We start from the raw sequence: 15,357 nt of genomic DNA, 5'->3' as shown, positions 1-15,357 counted from the left end.
TTATAGTGAAAAACTGCACCCACTCAGCAGGCTAAAAATAGCTGACTTCTACCTATCTGCCAGAACCAGTGTTTATCCAGCACAGTAATCCACGGGATGCTGGCTTTTCGAAGGCTGTCGCTCTTGCTCAAACACAAAAAAACAGCTTGATTCGCTGCATTTCCAGCCCTGAACGGGAGACGTCTGGAAATCCAATTAACACACTGCCAAGATAATGACTGTGCTGCCACAGCCTAGTGGCTGCACTGTCATGCAAACCTCAGTCAAACGCTACCGACTCCTCAGGCTGCCTCTGATCTGCTGCACAGAGACAACCAGCCAACGCGTTACTCCTCTAGAACAGAGCTGAAACGATTCATAGGATTCATGGACATGAATCGATTATTGAAATAATCCTTCTAAACTAATTTAGAAATCAATTAATTGTTAACTTTAGATACAGACTCAAAACAGGTCGATTCTTGAAAGAACAGCACAGAGCAGTAATTAAGTAGAAAATGTACGTGTGTGTGTGTGTGTGTGTGTATATATATATAGTTTGAATTTGAGATTAAAAACTTCTTTGTCTATAAATATGTTCTATCAGAGCTCCTCAAGTCTCAGTTTTAGCTTCACTTGGTTCAAAAAATCTCATATTTAGCACCTTTTGCTGTCCATTTATTAACTGGTTACTAAAAATAAATAAACAGAATACTGCACTGTATCGATGTTAAGTCAAGCAGAAAGGACTGAGCGTTCCATATGTTGACGTTAGAAACATTTATTTAGCTGCAGAGATCACTAAAGGAATGATGTGATTGCATTTTATGCAATAAAATGTTTATTTTCTTATTTTATAAAAGGAATTTAATTATTTGTTTATTTGTATTTTTAATGTAGTTCTAATATTGTATAAAAACCTTAAGTGGTTGAATGAAAAATTTGCACAATGTGCTGGTTTTTTTTTTAATTCGAGTCATCAGTTAATCGACAAATTAATGCAAAAATAATTGTTATAATAAAAAAAGTAAACTTCTATTTTTCAGGTGATGACATGATGAAAAAACTGAGTGGAAGGTTTATACGAGGTGATGGATTTTTGTACTTCTGTACTTCATTCTGTGCCTCATTACACTGCTACATTTTTTCCTCACTTCAACATCTTCATCCTTTTCAAAATCCCCATAAAAAGCACTGGAGCCTGTTTGCTTTTAAGCGTGTGAATGTTTTCTGCAGTGAAAATCTGTCTCAATTATTTTCTTTTAGCGTCAAGGGAAGGATTCTTGTTTATTTCTGAGGAGGAAGTGTATTACAACATGAAAGGATAGCATGAGTAAAAGGCTATCGGAATCTTTTGCGAATGCCCAATATTATATATCTTTTCATTTTTCAGAATGAACTCCAATATTTTCCTTCAGATTTCATTCCCCGCTCATAAAGCAAACAAGGCCAAAGATTCAAAGTGCATCAGAAAGACAAATCTTGCTCAGATGGTTCCCTCTTGATAAGCTGTGAATGTTTCTGAGTGCCTCTTTTATAGATAATGCTTTCAACGGTTTGACTGCAATGAGCCGGGGTCAAGAGTCTGTAGAGTCCTGAAGCTGCATCACAAAGGCCTCAACACTGAGAGCCCTCCGAACGCTGACAGCGGATCTCAGCTGTGCCTCTCTGAGTGAAGCGGGGGCCGGAAAGCACGGCGCACTGCAGGAGAACACCTCACGAAACGAAGCTTCTGAAGTTGTCGTTTACGACCTCTGCCCCCCTACCTTTGCTGAAATCCTTGGGGTCGAGAGACAGGCTGTATCCAGGCAAAGTCTCCAGCAGCAGCTTGTAGCAGGCCCTCCAGCCCGGCTCGGAGATGGTGGGGGCCACACACTGCATGGCTGCCACGCGCTTGAAGAAAGCCGACTTGCGGTGGAAGCCGATGAGTTCGTAGAGCTCAGACAGGATGCTGTAGCGCTGGATCTTCTCCTCCTCCGACAGCTGCAATTATATGGAGATAATTAGCATTTAGCAGCTGCAAACTACACCCTTATGCCGTCTTTTGAGTCATGGTGGAGGCTGAGCGCACCGAAGCGTCATTCTATTTGAAGAAACTCAGGTTTAAACAATCCAGTCCGTTGATTCCCTGCCCTCTATAGACTGTTTAACTCTTCTTGGGAGTGTAGAATAGTTAAACTTCTTTCCGGAAACTCTATGCTGACACCTCCACAGCTGGGAAGAACTCATTAAGTCAACTTGTCACTTGAGGAGTGGATGAATGTCTGTCAGATGGAGCAGGCGCACAGACAAGAAGTTAACCCGGACCCAGCAAAGCTGGACTCTGCTGCCACCACTGGACTGATGGGTATTTGGATTTTTTCGAGCCTTTGTTTTTTATAAGTTTATCTTTTTATCTTTTGTTAGATGGAAAAAAACAGGGAAAAGAAGAAGAGAAAAACAAACAAAGCAAACCCTTCGAAAAACCTGTTCACTTCCTCGCCTGTGGTGGCGCTGCACCAAGAATCACTGAAAGAAACGACACAAAAACCTGTGAAGAAGACCTGAGAGCAACTTTCCTTTTTCACAAAATGTAAACAAAAATGGAGTAGCATCAGATTTTATGGGTGGAAGTTTTCTCTTTAGTCTTTAGTAAAAGACTACGAGTGATTTCTCCTGCTAATTGCAAACATTTGTTTTGGTTGCATTAACTTGGATTGCCCAGAATTGCAGTCCACTTCCTGCTTTTGGAGCGGTCTCCAGTCCGCTTGACGTTCACTAATGCATTTGAACTGCAACAGAATTCCCCTGAATTGAACAGAGATCAAGGTTTTTAGATGGACCAGAGTTTGCTTTTTTGGTCCACATCAGAGTTCGATTAAGCATTCACACCTCCCCAAACAAACCGAACTTTCAAGGCAAACAACAAGAGTGCAATTAAAGTAGAGTAAGCAGGGCAATCGAACTCTGAAGTGGACCGGAAAAAACGAACCGTGGTCTACCTAAAAGCCTAGGTTTCAGTTTGGTTGAAGTGAACTCTGGTGAACTTCTAATAATCATGTGAATGTATATTATAGCACAGGGCATTCTTGGTAAATATAACCACAATAAAGGTGCAAGTCTAGCTAGCGCTAGCGGGAGAAATGTTTTGTTGTCTTATGCCAAAGACCAAAGAGAAATCCTACAACCGCTAAAATCTGACGCCACTCTATTTTTGTTTACATTTCATGAAGGAGGAAGATGCGCTCAGGGTCTTCTTCAGAGGTTTTTGTGTCATTTTCTTCTGTGGTTCTTGGTGCAGCGCCCCCACAGATGAGAAGGAGATTTTTCAAAGGGTTTGGTTCGTTTGACACATTGCAGTGTTAAAGAGAGCCACACCAACTGAAGATAAAACAAATGTTATAACTTTGCCCTCCAGTCAAACCGAGTCCACTGTCAGGTGTGTAAACATCCTAAATTATCCTCAACAATCCAGCCATTTAGATCATCAGTGAATCAAGTTACATAATGCAGGGTAGAATGGGTTTTCTCGCAGGAGTGGGCTCACTGCTACTGTTTTGGACAACCCACCAGAACCGGTTGGGTTTATCATGCTGTGTGTGTTCCCAGTCGGTGATCATACCTGTCCCAGGTTGATGTAGACAGCGTTCTGCAGGAACTCTGAGGCCTCCCTGGCTCTCTTCTGGATGGCCAACACCCTGACGGCTTTAACACAGGCCTCCAGCTCGATCACACCTGCGTTCTTGTACTGTGGGGCATTAAAGGAGGACATGCTTAGTGCTGCTACAAAAGAAATCACCAGAATTTATTGTTTTGTCCTTAACACGCAGTGGATGCTACACTTATCATTCAAAAAGCAGTATTCCACAGCATTATATGCTGAGGAATTTTTCTCACTCTTCTCCTGACTGATACTTATGGAAGACAATTTGAAAGAAAACATTAAAGCCTAACAGGAAGTCATAATTATGAGACAAAGTTGTAATTATGAGATTTAAAGCCATAATTATGAGATAGAAAGTCACAATAGTGACTTTCACACCCATTATTATAAGATTCAAAGTCATAAATTTGCCTTTTCGCCTGAAATGGTCAACTTCTGCTCTGTTACCATAATTCACCATGTATTCACAAAGCTAAGAAGAGCTAACATACTATTCTGGTATCATAATAACTTTAAATCTTCTAATTATGACTTTCTATCAAAATTATGACTTTTACTCATACATTATGAATCTCAGAATTATAATTGTAACACTCGAAATTACAGAAATGGAAGCCATTTCATGGCGGAAATGGGCTTCCATACATATTTTTATAAAATACTATCATTTTGATTCCTTGTAACTGCTGAAAGCTCTAAAAGCACTCTTTAGTCAAAATGACTAAAGTGCAAATTTAAGGGAATTCCTACTAAGACATCTGGGTCACTGATGGTAAATCTGAACTTGGGAATGAATTCTGAGACTGAATTTATCACTACCAGGCCATAGCAGCTTTTTGCTTACATTTTTCCTCAGATTCGTTTGTTTTTGAGGTGGATTATTAAGGGTATACGTCTCCCTAGGGAAAATCTTTCAATTTATTTGTTATGGTCTGATTTTGCAAGTCCCTAAAACTTGTCATTTTACCAGGTGATCAAACTCATCCGCTCTTGGTCAACATGGCAGAACACAGAGATGCAAGCAGTTGCTGTCAATCACCTCTCAGGGATTTTAGCTTCAATGTGTTGGGAGAAAAAAACAGCAGCAGTTTATCTCAGTCCCATGGCTTTCTTCCACTTACATCCTCACCGACTCTCCTATTGAAATTCAAAATGTCTACTTGTTGAAGCGTAATTTAATCCAGAAGGAATTAGATTCAGGTAGACGGGATGAAGGCAGAGGAGATCAACACAAAAAGGAAATGAAAATAATTATAAGACTAACAACTGCTTCTGAAAAGTAACCCACTTCCAGCAAGTTGGGAACAATTTCATTAAAATTATTAGTAATAATATATATGGTTTGTAGACACAAAGCACTGCTTTAACAGGTTATCAGCATGAAAGTTTTGGTTTACAAGCTCTAATGGTTCATAGAAAGTCACATCTATCTGTCCCATTCGGTCTAAAGCCAGTCAAAATCTGTCCACGTCTGCTAATGCAAATATACTTCATCCAATACTGCCCCCTACTGGGAAGGATGAATACAGACAGCCATGCTGACATGATGCAGCATGGCTGCAAGGAATCAAGGAAATGTATCTGCATTATGAGGGATCGCTGAGATTTTATATCAAAGCCTAGATTATAATAAACCTAGGATTTTAAAATTAATTCTGCAGAGGCTGAGTTTTCATAAGAACACAGAAAACTCATTTTCATGGTAATAATAGAAGATATTCTTTCCAAAATTCTAAGATATCACTTAAACCAGGGGTTAACTGTGGCTCTTATGAAACCAAATAAGAACCATTTTATTTATTTTAATATAAATGCTATAAGATGCTTGTGATTATGTATGTTTTTATTCAATATCTGCATATAATAACAACAAAAGGTCACCAGTTTTACAAGTCTTATTTAAGGGAAGAGCTCACTCAGCTGAACTTATTCAGCAAAATTTATGTTTTTTCTTTCCTTTGTTAAATTTATGATTCATTCTGTTCTAAAATCAAAAAATAGAATTAATAATAAATTTTTTCTTTCATTTTATTAGAGCTCAAAAGCAAACATTTCACTAGTTCATATCCATTTATCTTTTTTTGCAGCTATATACAATATTTATTTTATTGTAGCATTTGATTACCTCTAATTTAAACATTTCATAACATTTCATATTTTACATTATGAGCACAAACTTCAAGGCATTTTCAGGAGTTTTTATGTGATAAAGCAACACTAAGTAATGACCAATTTTCCACATCAAATGAAATATTTTCAACATTTTTCTACAAATAAAAATCTGAACAGCAGAATGTTTTTGTATTCAGTCCGCTTGAGTCAAAACTCTACAAAACAATTTTCACTGAAGTCAAAGCTGCAGTCTCTGCAATTCTAGACACTGTTTTTATTGCATTTTCGTACTTGGAAGGTTTGCGTTAATCTGTCATATTTAGTCCCAATGAAACACTTTGTGTTTTATTTACCTTTCCGTAGTAGGAGATGGCCTCTTTGTATTTCTCAATGATGTCCTCCGGACTCAGGCAGTTCTTTGCTCGTCCGATCTCTGTGCTGGTGTCGGCGCTGATGCCGTTGGCCGTCAGGGCACCTGCAAAACGAGACGCGATAAGATTATTCAAAGAAAAAAAAGTTTAGAATCTTAGTTAATCTGCTTCGTTAACACCAAGGAGAAAACAATGAAAGCAAAGAGGAGAACTGAGAGCACAACTGCCAGAGTGGCATGCATAGCCCACATATTAAAACCAATCAAATCCGCAAAAACAAACAAAACAGAAAAAACTACCCCAGTAAAATTAAGACCCACCCCACCACACACAAGCAATCCTACAGAATAAGGTGACCAGAACCAGCTTAGAAACTACTGAAAATGAAGATTTACCACTAAATCTGAACCAATCCTAACTCTGAATAAAAAAGGAAAGAATGTAAGACTAACGGTGCCTTTTAGAAGACGGCTAATGTTTGTCAAAAAAACACCCAGCCAAGTCAAAGTGAATAAAGTAAAACGACTAGATTGCAACACTCAGAGTTCAGACAGAAGGTGTGTCCATAGCAACCGTGTGGCATTGCTATGTCTCACCACACCAATATGTTTAACCTCAACAGTAAGCAACATTTAAAAAGACAATTAGAATATGCACCACAGGTGTTGAACCACCAACTCTGGGTGTTTAAAAGAGTTATGTAACCTAAACATTTCAGAAAAATTATGTTTAAATGCAAGAAATTTGTGGGTTTTGTTTTGTTTTTTTTAGTCAAAGAAGAATGTAAAATATGAAAATAATCAATAAAGTGTCTGCTTAAAATACACTCAGAACTGTGATGCAGAATACAAAGAAGCAATGAAGTGAAACTGAATTTTAACCAAAACACCAGAGCTGTTGAAAACAAAAAGCATGTGAGCGCGTGCAAACCGAAGTGTCTAGAGGAGCTACAGTGGTTAAACAGTCAGTCCATACCTGGATCAATGAGAACCTCCTGAGCCCCTACAGACAGAGAGAGAGAATGCAGATTCACTCCATGACACAAGGCGCAGCGTTAGCGGAGTTAGCAGAGTTAGCAGCCACATCCTGCTTTATGCCTGCTGCTGCTGCTGCATGCTAGCTGCACCGTATTCATAATGTTTTAATATCATAGCTTAAGGTAAACTCACAGGAGACGATTCTGTCCTCACATTAACTTGACCGGTCTAAAATTTCTTGAATATGACTTGCAAATCTTATAGAATTTTACTGAATATTACTACTCTTTGATGGTCAACTATTTTAATGAGTTGGCACATCGTGCTGAAAAAAACCCCATCTTTTTAAAACTATGCAAGTCATAACTATAATGGAAAATTCCAGAAAAGCTGGGGAAAGAACAGGTGGAACAAAAGAACAAAGAAAGGACTGAACGAATGAACGAAGGAACAGAAAGAACAACTGGAAAAAACAAAGGAAGGAACAGAAAGAGTGAAAGCAAACTGAACAAATGAAGGAAGAAATGAACAAAGGAATAAATGAAGGAAGAACAAACAAAAAGAAAGAATGGAAAGAATAAATGAAGGAGGGAACGAACAAACAAATGGCCGATGGATGGATTTAGACAGTGGAACTCTGGAAACATATTTTTATCCAATTTCTTTGTCTACACCAATCCAGACCTGGAAAACACTGAGGTCAAATTTAAAATTTCACACCGCGTAGAAATCCTGTGTACAAATAAACCTAAACTCAACAACAAGCTGATAATTATTCTGATATTACTGTGAAAGAAGAAAAATACTATCAGTTCAATATCAGTTTTTTTCCTGTAACTTCTTATTTTTGTTTAAAATATGTACATGATTAGCATTAAAGATAGCAGAGTTAATAGCAAGTTAATTAAAAGGGGAAAATGGCACAACATTGTTAAAGTTTCAACTAGCAGTCAGTAGGAGAAAATACACACATTTCAGCATTTAAGAAAGCTTAAAGTGAAACCAAGCAGTTTAGCTGAGCAAAGCTTGGCCAGCCAGCAGATCCATTCTGTTTCTCTGAGTCACTCAGGAGAGCCGCCGTTTGTTTCCTGTTTGCAGCCCAGTGGTTACCTGGTCTGTGGCGTTTGCCCGCATCGGCCGGCTGGGAGATGCTGGGCTTGCGTGCGGCCATCTTTCCCGCTGTGCCTCCCGGGTAGTGGAAGATGACAGAGGCTGAACATAAGCCTTCCAACGCAGCTGCAAACAAAACCACAGGTGCACAGATTCTGGGATCTGACAATCAGTTTTCTGGTTGTAAAGTGACTAAGTATGAAAAAAAAAACATCTGAGGAGTATGAGAACTTTTGCAAGCCACTGTATGTGAAGAGCATGTTGGTGTCCAAAAAAGGCATGCTTTGGACACCAAACCATTATATAAGAAAATATAAATATTTGTTTTAGCTGTGCACATCTGTAGCAAGTTAAAGATTATTTGACACCGAATTTCCTTTAAAAGATAGCATGTGTCAAAATATATGGATATATTTCATGAGTTTGACAAATGCAACTAAGTCAACCAGCTACAATGTCACATTTTTGCAGGCTAATATTCATTGCTCATTTTAAAAAAAATAAAAGAACTCCAATTTAAGACTGGACAGCTGGTCTGGTGTCCTACAATCAAACACAGCAAAAATGGACATTACTGGTGTGTTTGTGGCTCTTGGCAGTAGATTTGAGTTTCTCACGCTGCATATAACTCTCTATAACTTTACCCCCCCTTTAGCGCCAAGTTTAAGTGTTGGGCTTTTTATGCACAGGATGCAAGAAGCCTGATATGAGTGGGTGACGGAAGTGAGCCGGTGGGGAAACAAACTTCATCCAGAATAAAATCGATGAAAGTGCACTTTGTCACGATGGACGCAAAAGGCTAGCTAGTTTCCTTTTCAAGCAGCCTGTGTTTTATTTTTCTACATAGCATTTTGCTGGAAATAAATTAGGAAAAAAGGAGAAAAAGAAAGCTAGTTAAATGTATCCTAAAATAGCCTCGCTAGCAAGCACAATAGGTATTTTAGCAGCTTTAGTCTGACAGAAAAGTTCCCTGTCAGAAAACTGAATAAACAAGATTAGATAGTCCTGCCACAGCGAAATGTAAGACCTGTAATTAATATGTTTAAGGCCAAATAATTATTTTATAAATATAAGATATTTTAAGACTTTCTTAGGATGTGAGGACACTCTGTAAATATAACTATAACAAAAAAATAATAATGTTTAGGCTGATGCTTACCACCAAGCCAGAGGAAATCGTTGACTCCCCTGAGCAGCTCCACAGCCATGTGGTAGTGGACCAGCGCATCCTGCAGCATCCCTGCCTGCAGGCACAGGTCCCCAACATGCTTCCTCATCCGCCCCTGGCAACGCTTCTTGTAATGCCTGGGGAGCGAAGTGACATGAATAAGGAGGGAAAACATTTTTAGAACCACTGCCAGATGAACAAGGCGCATCGACATCTTTAACAAAAGTACTTCTTTTGGCTACCGGTTACACTAGAAACGATACTCTGAGTTTGTATAGGTAAATTGAGTTGGTTGGAGACAGGACAGGGGTCTCGTCTGTCGGCTAAAGTGTGATCTGGGTGACAAGACAAGGCACGAGGTATTCTGTGACTCGTCGGTTTTTGTCGGAGGGAGGAAAAAGGGAGTAGCTTCACCAGGATGCAAGGGAAATGGAACTACTTCCATAAAATATGTATGAAATTATGCAGGATGTGTAAGCTCTTCACAAACACCAGGAAGGTCAATGGAAGAAAATGAAGTGGCTCAGCAGGTGGCCAAGAGCTTAAGAGGAAATACATAACAGAGAAGCAGGAGTGCTACAGCACAGACTCCAAACAAAAAGCTTTCAATTTCAAACAGGCCCGGCTGGATAATTAAAACAATACATGTGTTTTAAAAATGAAATTAAAAAGTGATGAGTTATTGTTAGTTCATAAGTTTACATTTTCTGAGGTCAGTGCAGCTACAGGTTTACACATATAGAGATCCACCCAGTCAAATGCAGTTTCACGAACTAGAACATCCTCATAAGACAGGAACAATGTGAGCAGGATAAACTATGAGCTCGACCTTTTGTCACGTGGGTCAAAAGGACTAGTGGGACAAAGAACATTCTTTGTCCTTCTTTTAACTAACCAAATACAGTAGTCTGATTTTTTTGGTGGAAAGGGGAGTGTAAATAATTTTAGACTCAAAAATGTTAAAAGATTTTACAGCTATGCTTCATTCAAAGAAAGACATCCAGTTTTCAATTATTTAAGAAAAGATTCTCTCTTTTTAAAATCTTTCTTAGAAAACGCTGCGTGCATTTAGGAAAGCTTCATAAATGAGTGAAAAACTAATTTTGATGGAGCAAAGTTTGTTTTTAGGTAAAAGTCATAGTATAAACCTCGCAGGAGAAAGTAAAAAGCCTATTTAAAGACAAATACATGTTCAACTTTGTTCAAGCTGATTGTAAATGGATACAGATTATAGAAATTTACTAGTAGATTAGAAGGAGGATAACGTCTAAAATTACAGCTATTTTAAACTTAGCCACTAGATGCTAGTAATTGTCACACTCTGACCATTTGAGGTCAAAGACTTTTTCAAAAACTTTTTGATCTTACCAAAAATAAAATAAGACTTTACTTTTTTTTCTCTTGGGCCTGATGGTGTTTCCACATGGAGCCAAAACACTGCTTCAGGAAAAAGTGCTGGCAGTGACACAAATAATGCAGCTTTTATTTTTTTTGTTGACATCATTTTAGATTACAAACTTATGTGATGCATTTTATTCATTTCAAAATGCTGTGCAAGCTTGAAAAGTTAACATAATGGCAAAAAGCCATCAGCTAACTTCCTTTGAGTGTGTTCCTATCATCAGCACAGGTGCAGCTCTTTCTAATTACCAGACTAATTAATAAAATATAGCTGTGAAAAAAACCCTGCAGTATTTTATAGTTTTGTTTTTTATCAAAATGGCCTCATAGTGCTGAATAATTCTGCAGAACTAAGTGAAAATGTCCAAAGTTTCTTCTAAAGCTGGACAACTTGCTGAAGACAAGCAGAGTCTGTCCTGTTATTATGCATGCTAATAAATAAATCATACAGATGCACTTTGGAAAGAGTAGAAATTGTGACGCGAAGTAAAAATATGCAGAATGTGAGATGTATTTGCATGAGACAATCGAGGTGGGATTTAATAAGCTTTCATTTTCTTTTCGAAATGGATGTGAAAGTTTTGGGTTAATTATTAGTAGGACATTTTTGTTTGTTTTCTTCTTAGTCACTTTTTTTTTCCTCTGACATTTTGCTTGTTCAGAACAAATAAAGGTGCTATAACTTGTTTGGTTCAGATGGTGTTAAGTGTGTGTAGCAGCAGGTGGAAGGAGCGTTTTGCCTACAGTGAAGCACGGCGGTGGGAGTATCGTGGTTTGGGGCTGCGGGGAGCTGCAGCGGAAAATAATGGCAGCCACACAAAATATTGACACTTTGGGAAAGATTTGGCCATTTTCACTTAGGGGTGCACTCACTTTTGTTGCCAGCGATTTGGACATGTATGGCTGTCCATGCAAGACATTTGCCACCGGTTGATGTGACATGTTAAATATGACGTGTCAAAGTGTCACATCTTCTGTGTGTACTCATTTTTGCAAGATGCTGCGCATGAATAAAACAGCTACGTTTGCTCAGGAGTCGGGGAGGAGCAGGAAGAAAGCATCTTCAGGGTAGAGCCAGGCATGGACCGGTTCAAGGCATGGACCAGTTTTCAAAAGTTGACGATTCAACTTTCAAAAATTAAATAAATAAAGAAAATGTTCACCATACCATTTCTAGGGAAACTGTGTAAGTGACTGGAGTTTTTTCTGGCTGTATGGATCATACAGTGATGAAGTACTGACCCTCCCTCACCTGTTGCTGCGCCGTGCTAATCAGCTAGCTACACAGGAGACGACTACACTGCCAAACCAAACAGGTGTACATCCATACAATCGCCTGAAAAAATATAGAGGTTGTCGATTTGATAACTTTAGTTCATGTATCAAATCAAAATAACAATATATAAAATGTTTAATAGCAGTTTTAGAACTGTGATAACCAACAAGATGTATTATTTTAGAAGCACTTTATGGTGTACATTTTGCTCTACTAGCAAACATATCTAGATTGTGACCTACACGGCTCCTAGAAAAGCTATTCACCCCCTCAGTTGCTTTACTCTTATTGCTTTGCATATCAATCATGGTCAACAAAATTAGGTGTTTTTGCCAAAACAAATTACAAAGGAAAACCTTTTATGTCAAAGTAAAAACAGATTTCTATAAAGTAATGACAACTGAATGAAAATATGCAACATAAAATAAGTGACTGACCAAATTCAACAGGTCCAACCAAATGGTGCTAGTGGTCTCACAATGAGTGGAATGACTGCAATAAAACTGGTTTTCACTTTGATATTAAAGGGTTTGTATTTTTATTTTTTTTACTCAAAATAGCCAAACTGTTGTTGATCATGGTTGTTTTGTAAAAGCAGTAAAAGGAGTAAAGCATCCAAGGAGGTGAATAAATTTCATAGAAACTGCATTTCGGTTCATATTTTTGCATAAGTAACATAAAATTGCTGGATTTCTTACATAAGTCCATGGCGCCCTGAGACCTCATACCGGCCCATGCCTCGGCAGAGCTAACATCTGTGGGGAAAGTAATTCACCTATGGAGTCTAAGATCTCACCTTTTCACACCCAACAATAAACTCACGGGACAGTATGGAAGAAAAGAAAAAAGAAGAGTAAAGCAGGATAAATCGAACAAAAACAAATGCAGAAAAACAAACAAAAAAGGTAGATTTTTAGAAAAAATAAGCAAAGATGCCTGAGGATTTTTGAAAATATGAGGCTGACATAAAACACGGACAACAGACATCCAGCTGAAAGTTGGGGTGTCCTGATACAATTTTCCACTTCCAATACAATATCGATATCGCAGCTTTGAATATTGGCCAATACAGAGATTGACCCAATACAAATCATAACCGATTTTATTACTTAATTTTGCAGTGTGAAATGTTAGAAAAGGCTCGTCAACTAGCCCCGTTTTGTAGGACAATTTTGTTTGTTTATAATTCGTTTTGTTTTTTCTGTTGTTTTGTTTATTTTGGAGCATTTTAAATGTCTTCCAGTTCCAGTATAAAATGTTCATTTGAATTTAAAGTTTATTGATCTTTGAAAACATGCTCTTGCATTATTATGCCATTACCATATTACTTGAAAATGGTCTCAAACAATATTATTGTGTATCACAATAACTTCTGGGACAATTTATCATCTAGTAAAACTTGTTATGATGATAGGCCTTTAACTATAAAGCCCCATGTTGGGTCAAACTAAATACCGGAGGAAAATTCTGGAGCGGAGTGCCGCTAGAGCGGTGCCTATATGGGAAATTTTAAATGCAGGCCCACATAATCCGATACTCATTTTTTTATATATTTGATATGAATATCGCATCGGGACACCCCAAGGTGAAGGTTCCATGAAATGCTGAAAAATCGGGATTCTGGAGAGAAACGCTCACCTGCTGTCTGTGTCCAAACCCACAAAATCCTTCTTTTCAAAAGGCACGCAGAGCAGCTGGATCTTGTCACCGGACTTATCCGTGGCCCGGTCCAGCCGCTTCGACTCCAGGACTATAAATATGGACTCCACAAAGTCCTCGACCCTCCGCTCCACGTCGGAGCATTCCTCGAAGTCCGCATAGAAGGCCACGTCGGTGCGCTGCTGCTCGGCGATCTCCCCCTGCAGGCCGAACACCAGCAGGCGCGAGTCGTACAGGGTGGAGCTGTACACCTCCTTCTGGCCGTGGAAGCGCTCGGCGGTCTGTGGCCAGTCCTTGGCAGAGTTACACGTGGTGATGCAGATGAGGCCCACCACTTTGCGATGCGTCTGGAAGTCGCCCCACTCGTTGTTCTCGGGCAGATAGTGGTGGCGGTAGCGAATGTAGAGGAGCCGCTGGGAGTCGCGGATGTTCACCTGGCTCACGCTGGCGATGCGCTTGTAGATCTTGAAGAACTGGTCCTCGGGCACGATGCCCACCGGCTGGACCACCACCAGCACCGTCTGGTGGTCCTCGGCACACTGCATGTAGTCTGGGACGCTCATCGTCAGACTGAGCTTCACCTGGGAGGAACAGCAAAACTCATTCGTTTTAACCAACCTAAACCTTAATCACTCTTAACATGGCATGGACTCGGTTTGTAAAGATCATTTTCCTTCCTTATATATTTTTTTGTGGTTTCTCAAATTACAACTGTTTTAATTATATGTTTTTAGTCTAGTTTAGATTTGACAAGCCTCAGAATTATAATCTAAAGTTCAGAGTCTTTAAAAGTAATGAAAGAGTCCTATGCAGGTTTGCTGAACCAGAAGCTGCGCATCGCACAAGGGAAGAAATCCCAGAGTTCCCTTTGAAACTCCCTGATTATACACCTGCTGCTGTCTTTTTCTGTTAAAAAAGGTAATGTGACAGCTGGAAACATATTGCGCCGGCCAAGGGCGATTAAAAATAACCAGGCACAGGATGTCATTTTGTGAGCTTTGGTATTATGTCAGCAAACAGTAATTCAGTAATATTCTGGTAGCAATTACAAGACTCAACTAGCTTAGCTTAGCTGCTTAATAAAAGCAGACGCCGCAAACCGCTGTTAAAAAGCAACATTACAGAAGGAAGAAAAGTAGGACATGTATGCGAATATAAGTCTGTCCACATGCATCGCTTTAAATTAGCAATAGTATTTATTAACTGATATTACCTCAGCTGTTCTGTCAAAATTTACAGCTTCCGTCTTCGAGCCACAGTTTACTAACATCCGGTGAAGCAGTAGCGAAACATCCGGGAATATTTTCAGACTAAAAGCCTCAAACACGATCGAAGGTTTTGTCAGTGGCACAAAGGCTTTTATATTTCTTTTTTTGTGTGTGTGTATATCGGGCATACATTAATTATATCAAAAAGGGACAATGGACACCAGGAGGATGGCTGATGCTTCATTTGTGGGATATGTATAAAAAATAAGGGCTGAGTTCTGTTCATTTTAAAACAATTGATTTGATAAATGTAATGCCTATTGCACATTTCATTTACTTTGCTTTTTATAGTATAAAGCACTTTGAATTGCCTTGTTGCTGAAATCTGATATACAAATAACGACTTTTTAGGAGAGTATGTAAAACTCTGGGATCAGTTGGATTCAAAAGTTT

The 15,357-nt window shown here is 38.9% G+C and overlaps 1 protein-coding gene across 2 annotated transcripts in view; it reads right to left on the bottom strand.

Moving 5' to 3' along the window:
- trappc9 (trafficking protein particle complex subunit 9) overlaps window positions 1-15,024 on the bottom strand; it is a 212,070-nt gene extending 197,046 nt beyond the window's left edge. Inside the window, exons 1-8 of one of the 2 annotated variants that reach the window (XM_008421345.3) lie at window positions 14,910-15,024; window positions 13,676-14,277; window positions 9,352-9,497; window positions 8,193-8,318; window positions 7,081-7,107; window positions 6,088-6,209; window positions 3,581-3,706; window positions 1,746-1,962 (exon numbers count right to left, since the gene is read on the bottom strand). In XM_008421345.3, the coding sequence (XP_008419567.1) occupies window positions 1,746-1,962; window positions 3,581-3,706; window positions 6,088-6,209; window positions 7,081-7,107; window positions 8,193-8,318; window positions 9,352-9,497; window positions 13,676-14,277; window positions 14,910-14,966 (1,423 nt within the window). In that variant the 5' untranslated portion in view covers window positions 14,967-15,024. The remainder of the gene's footprint in view (window positions 1-1,745; window positions 1,963-3,580; window positions 3,707-6,087; window positions 6,210-7,080; window positions 7,108-8,192; window positions 8,319-9,351; window positions 9,498-13,675; window positions 14,278-14,909) is intronic. The other variant, XM_008421346.3, reaches the window with a different exon arrangement.
- Between the last annotated feature and the right edge of the window lie 333 nt (window positions 15,025-15,357).

Source organism: Poecilia reticulata, chromosome 11 (genome assembly GCF_904066995.2).
Source record: "Poecilia reticulata chromosome 11, P_reticulata-male-v2, whole genome shotgun sequence".
Taxonomy (NCBI): domain Eukaryota; kingdom Metazoa; phylum Chordata; class Actinopteri; order Cyprinodontiformes; family Poeciliidae; genus Poecilia; species Poecilia reticulata.
The sequence above is the reverse complement of the archived record's forward strand: the minus strand, read 5'-3'. Positions and strand labels throughout refer to the sequence as shown.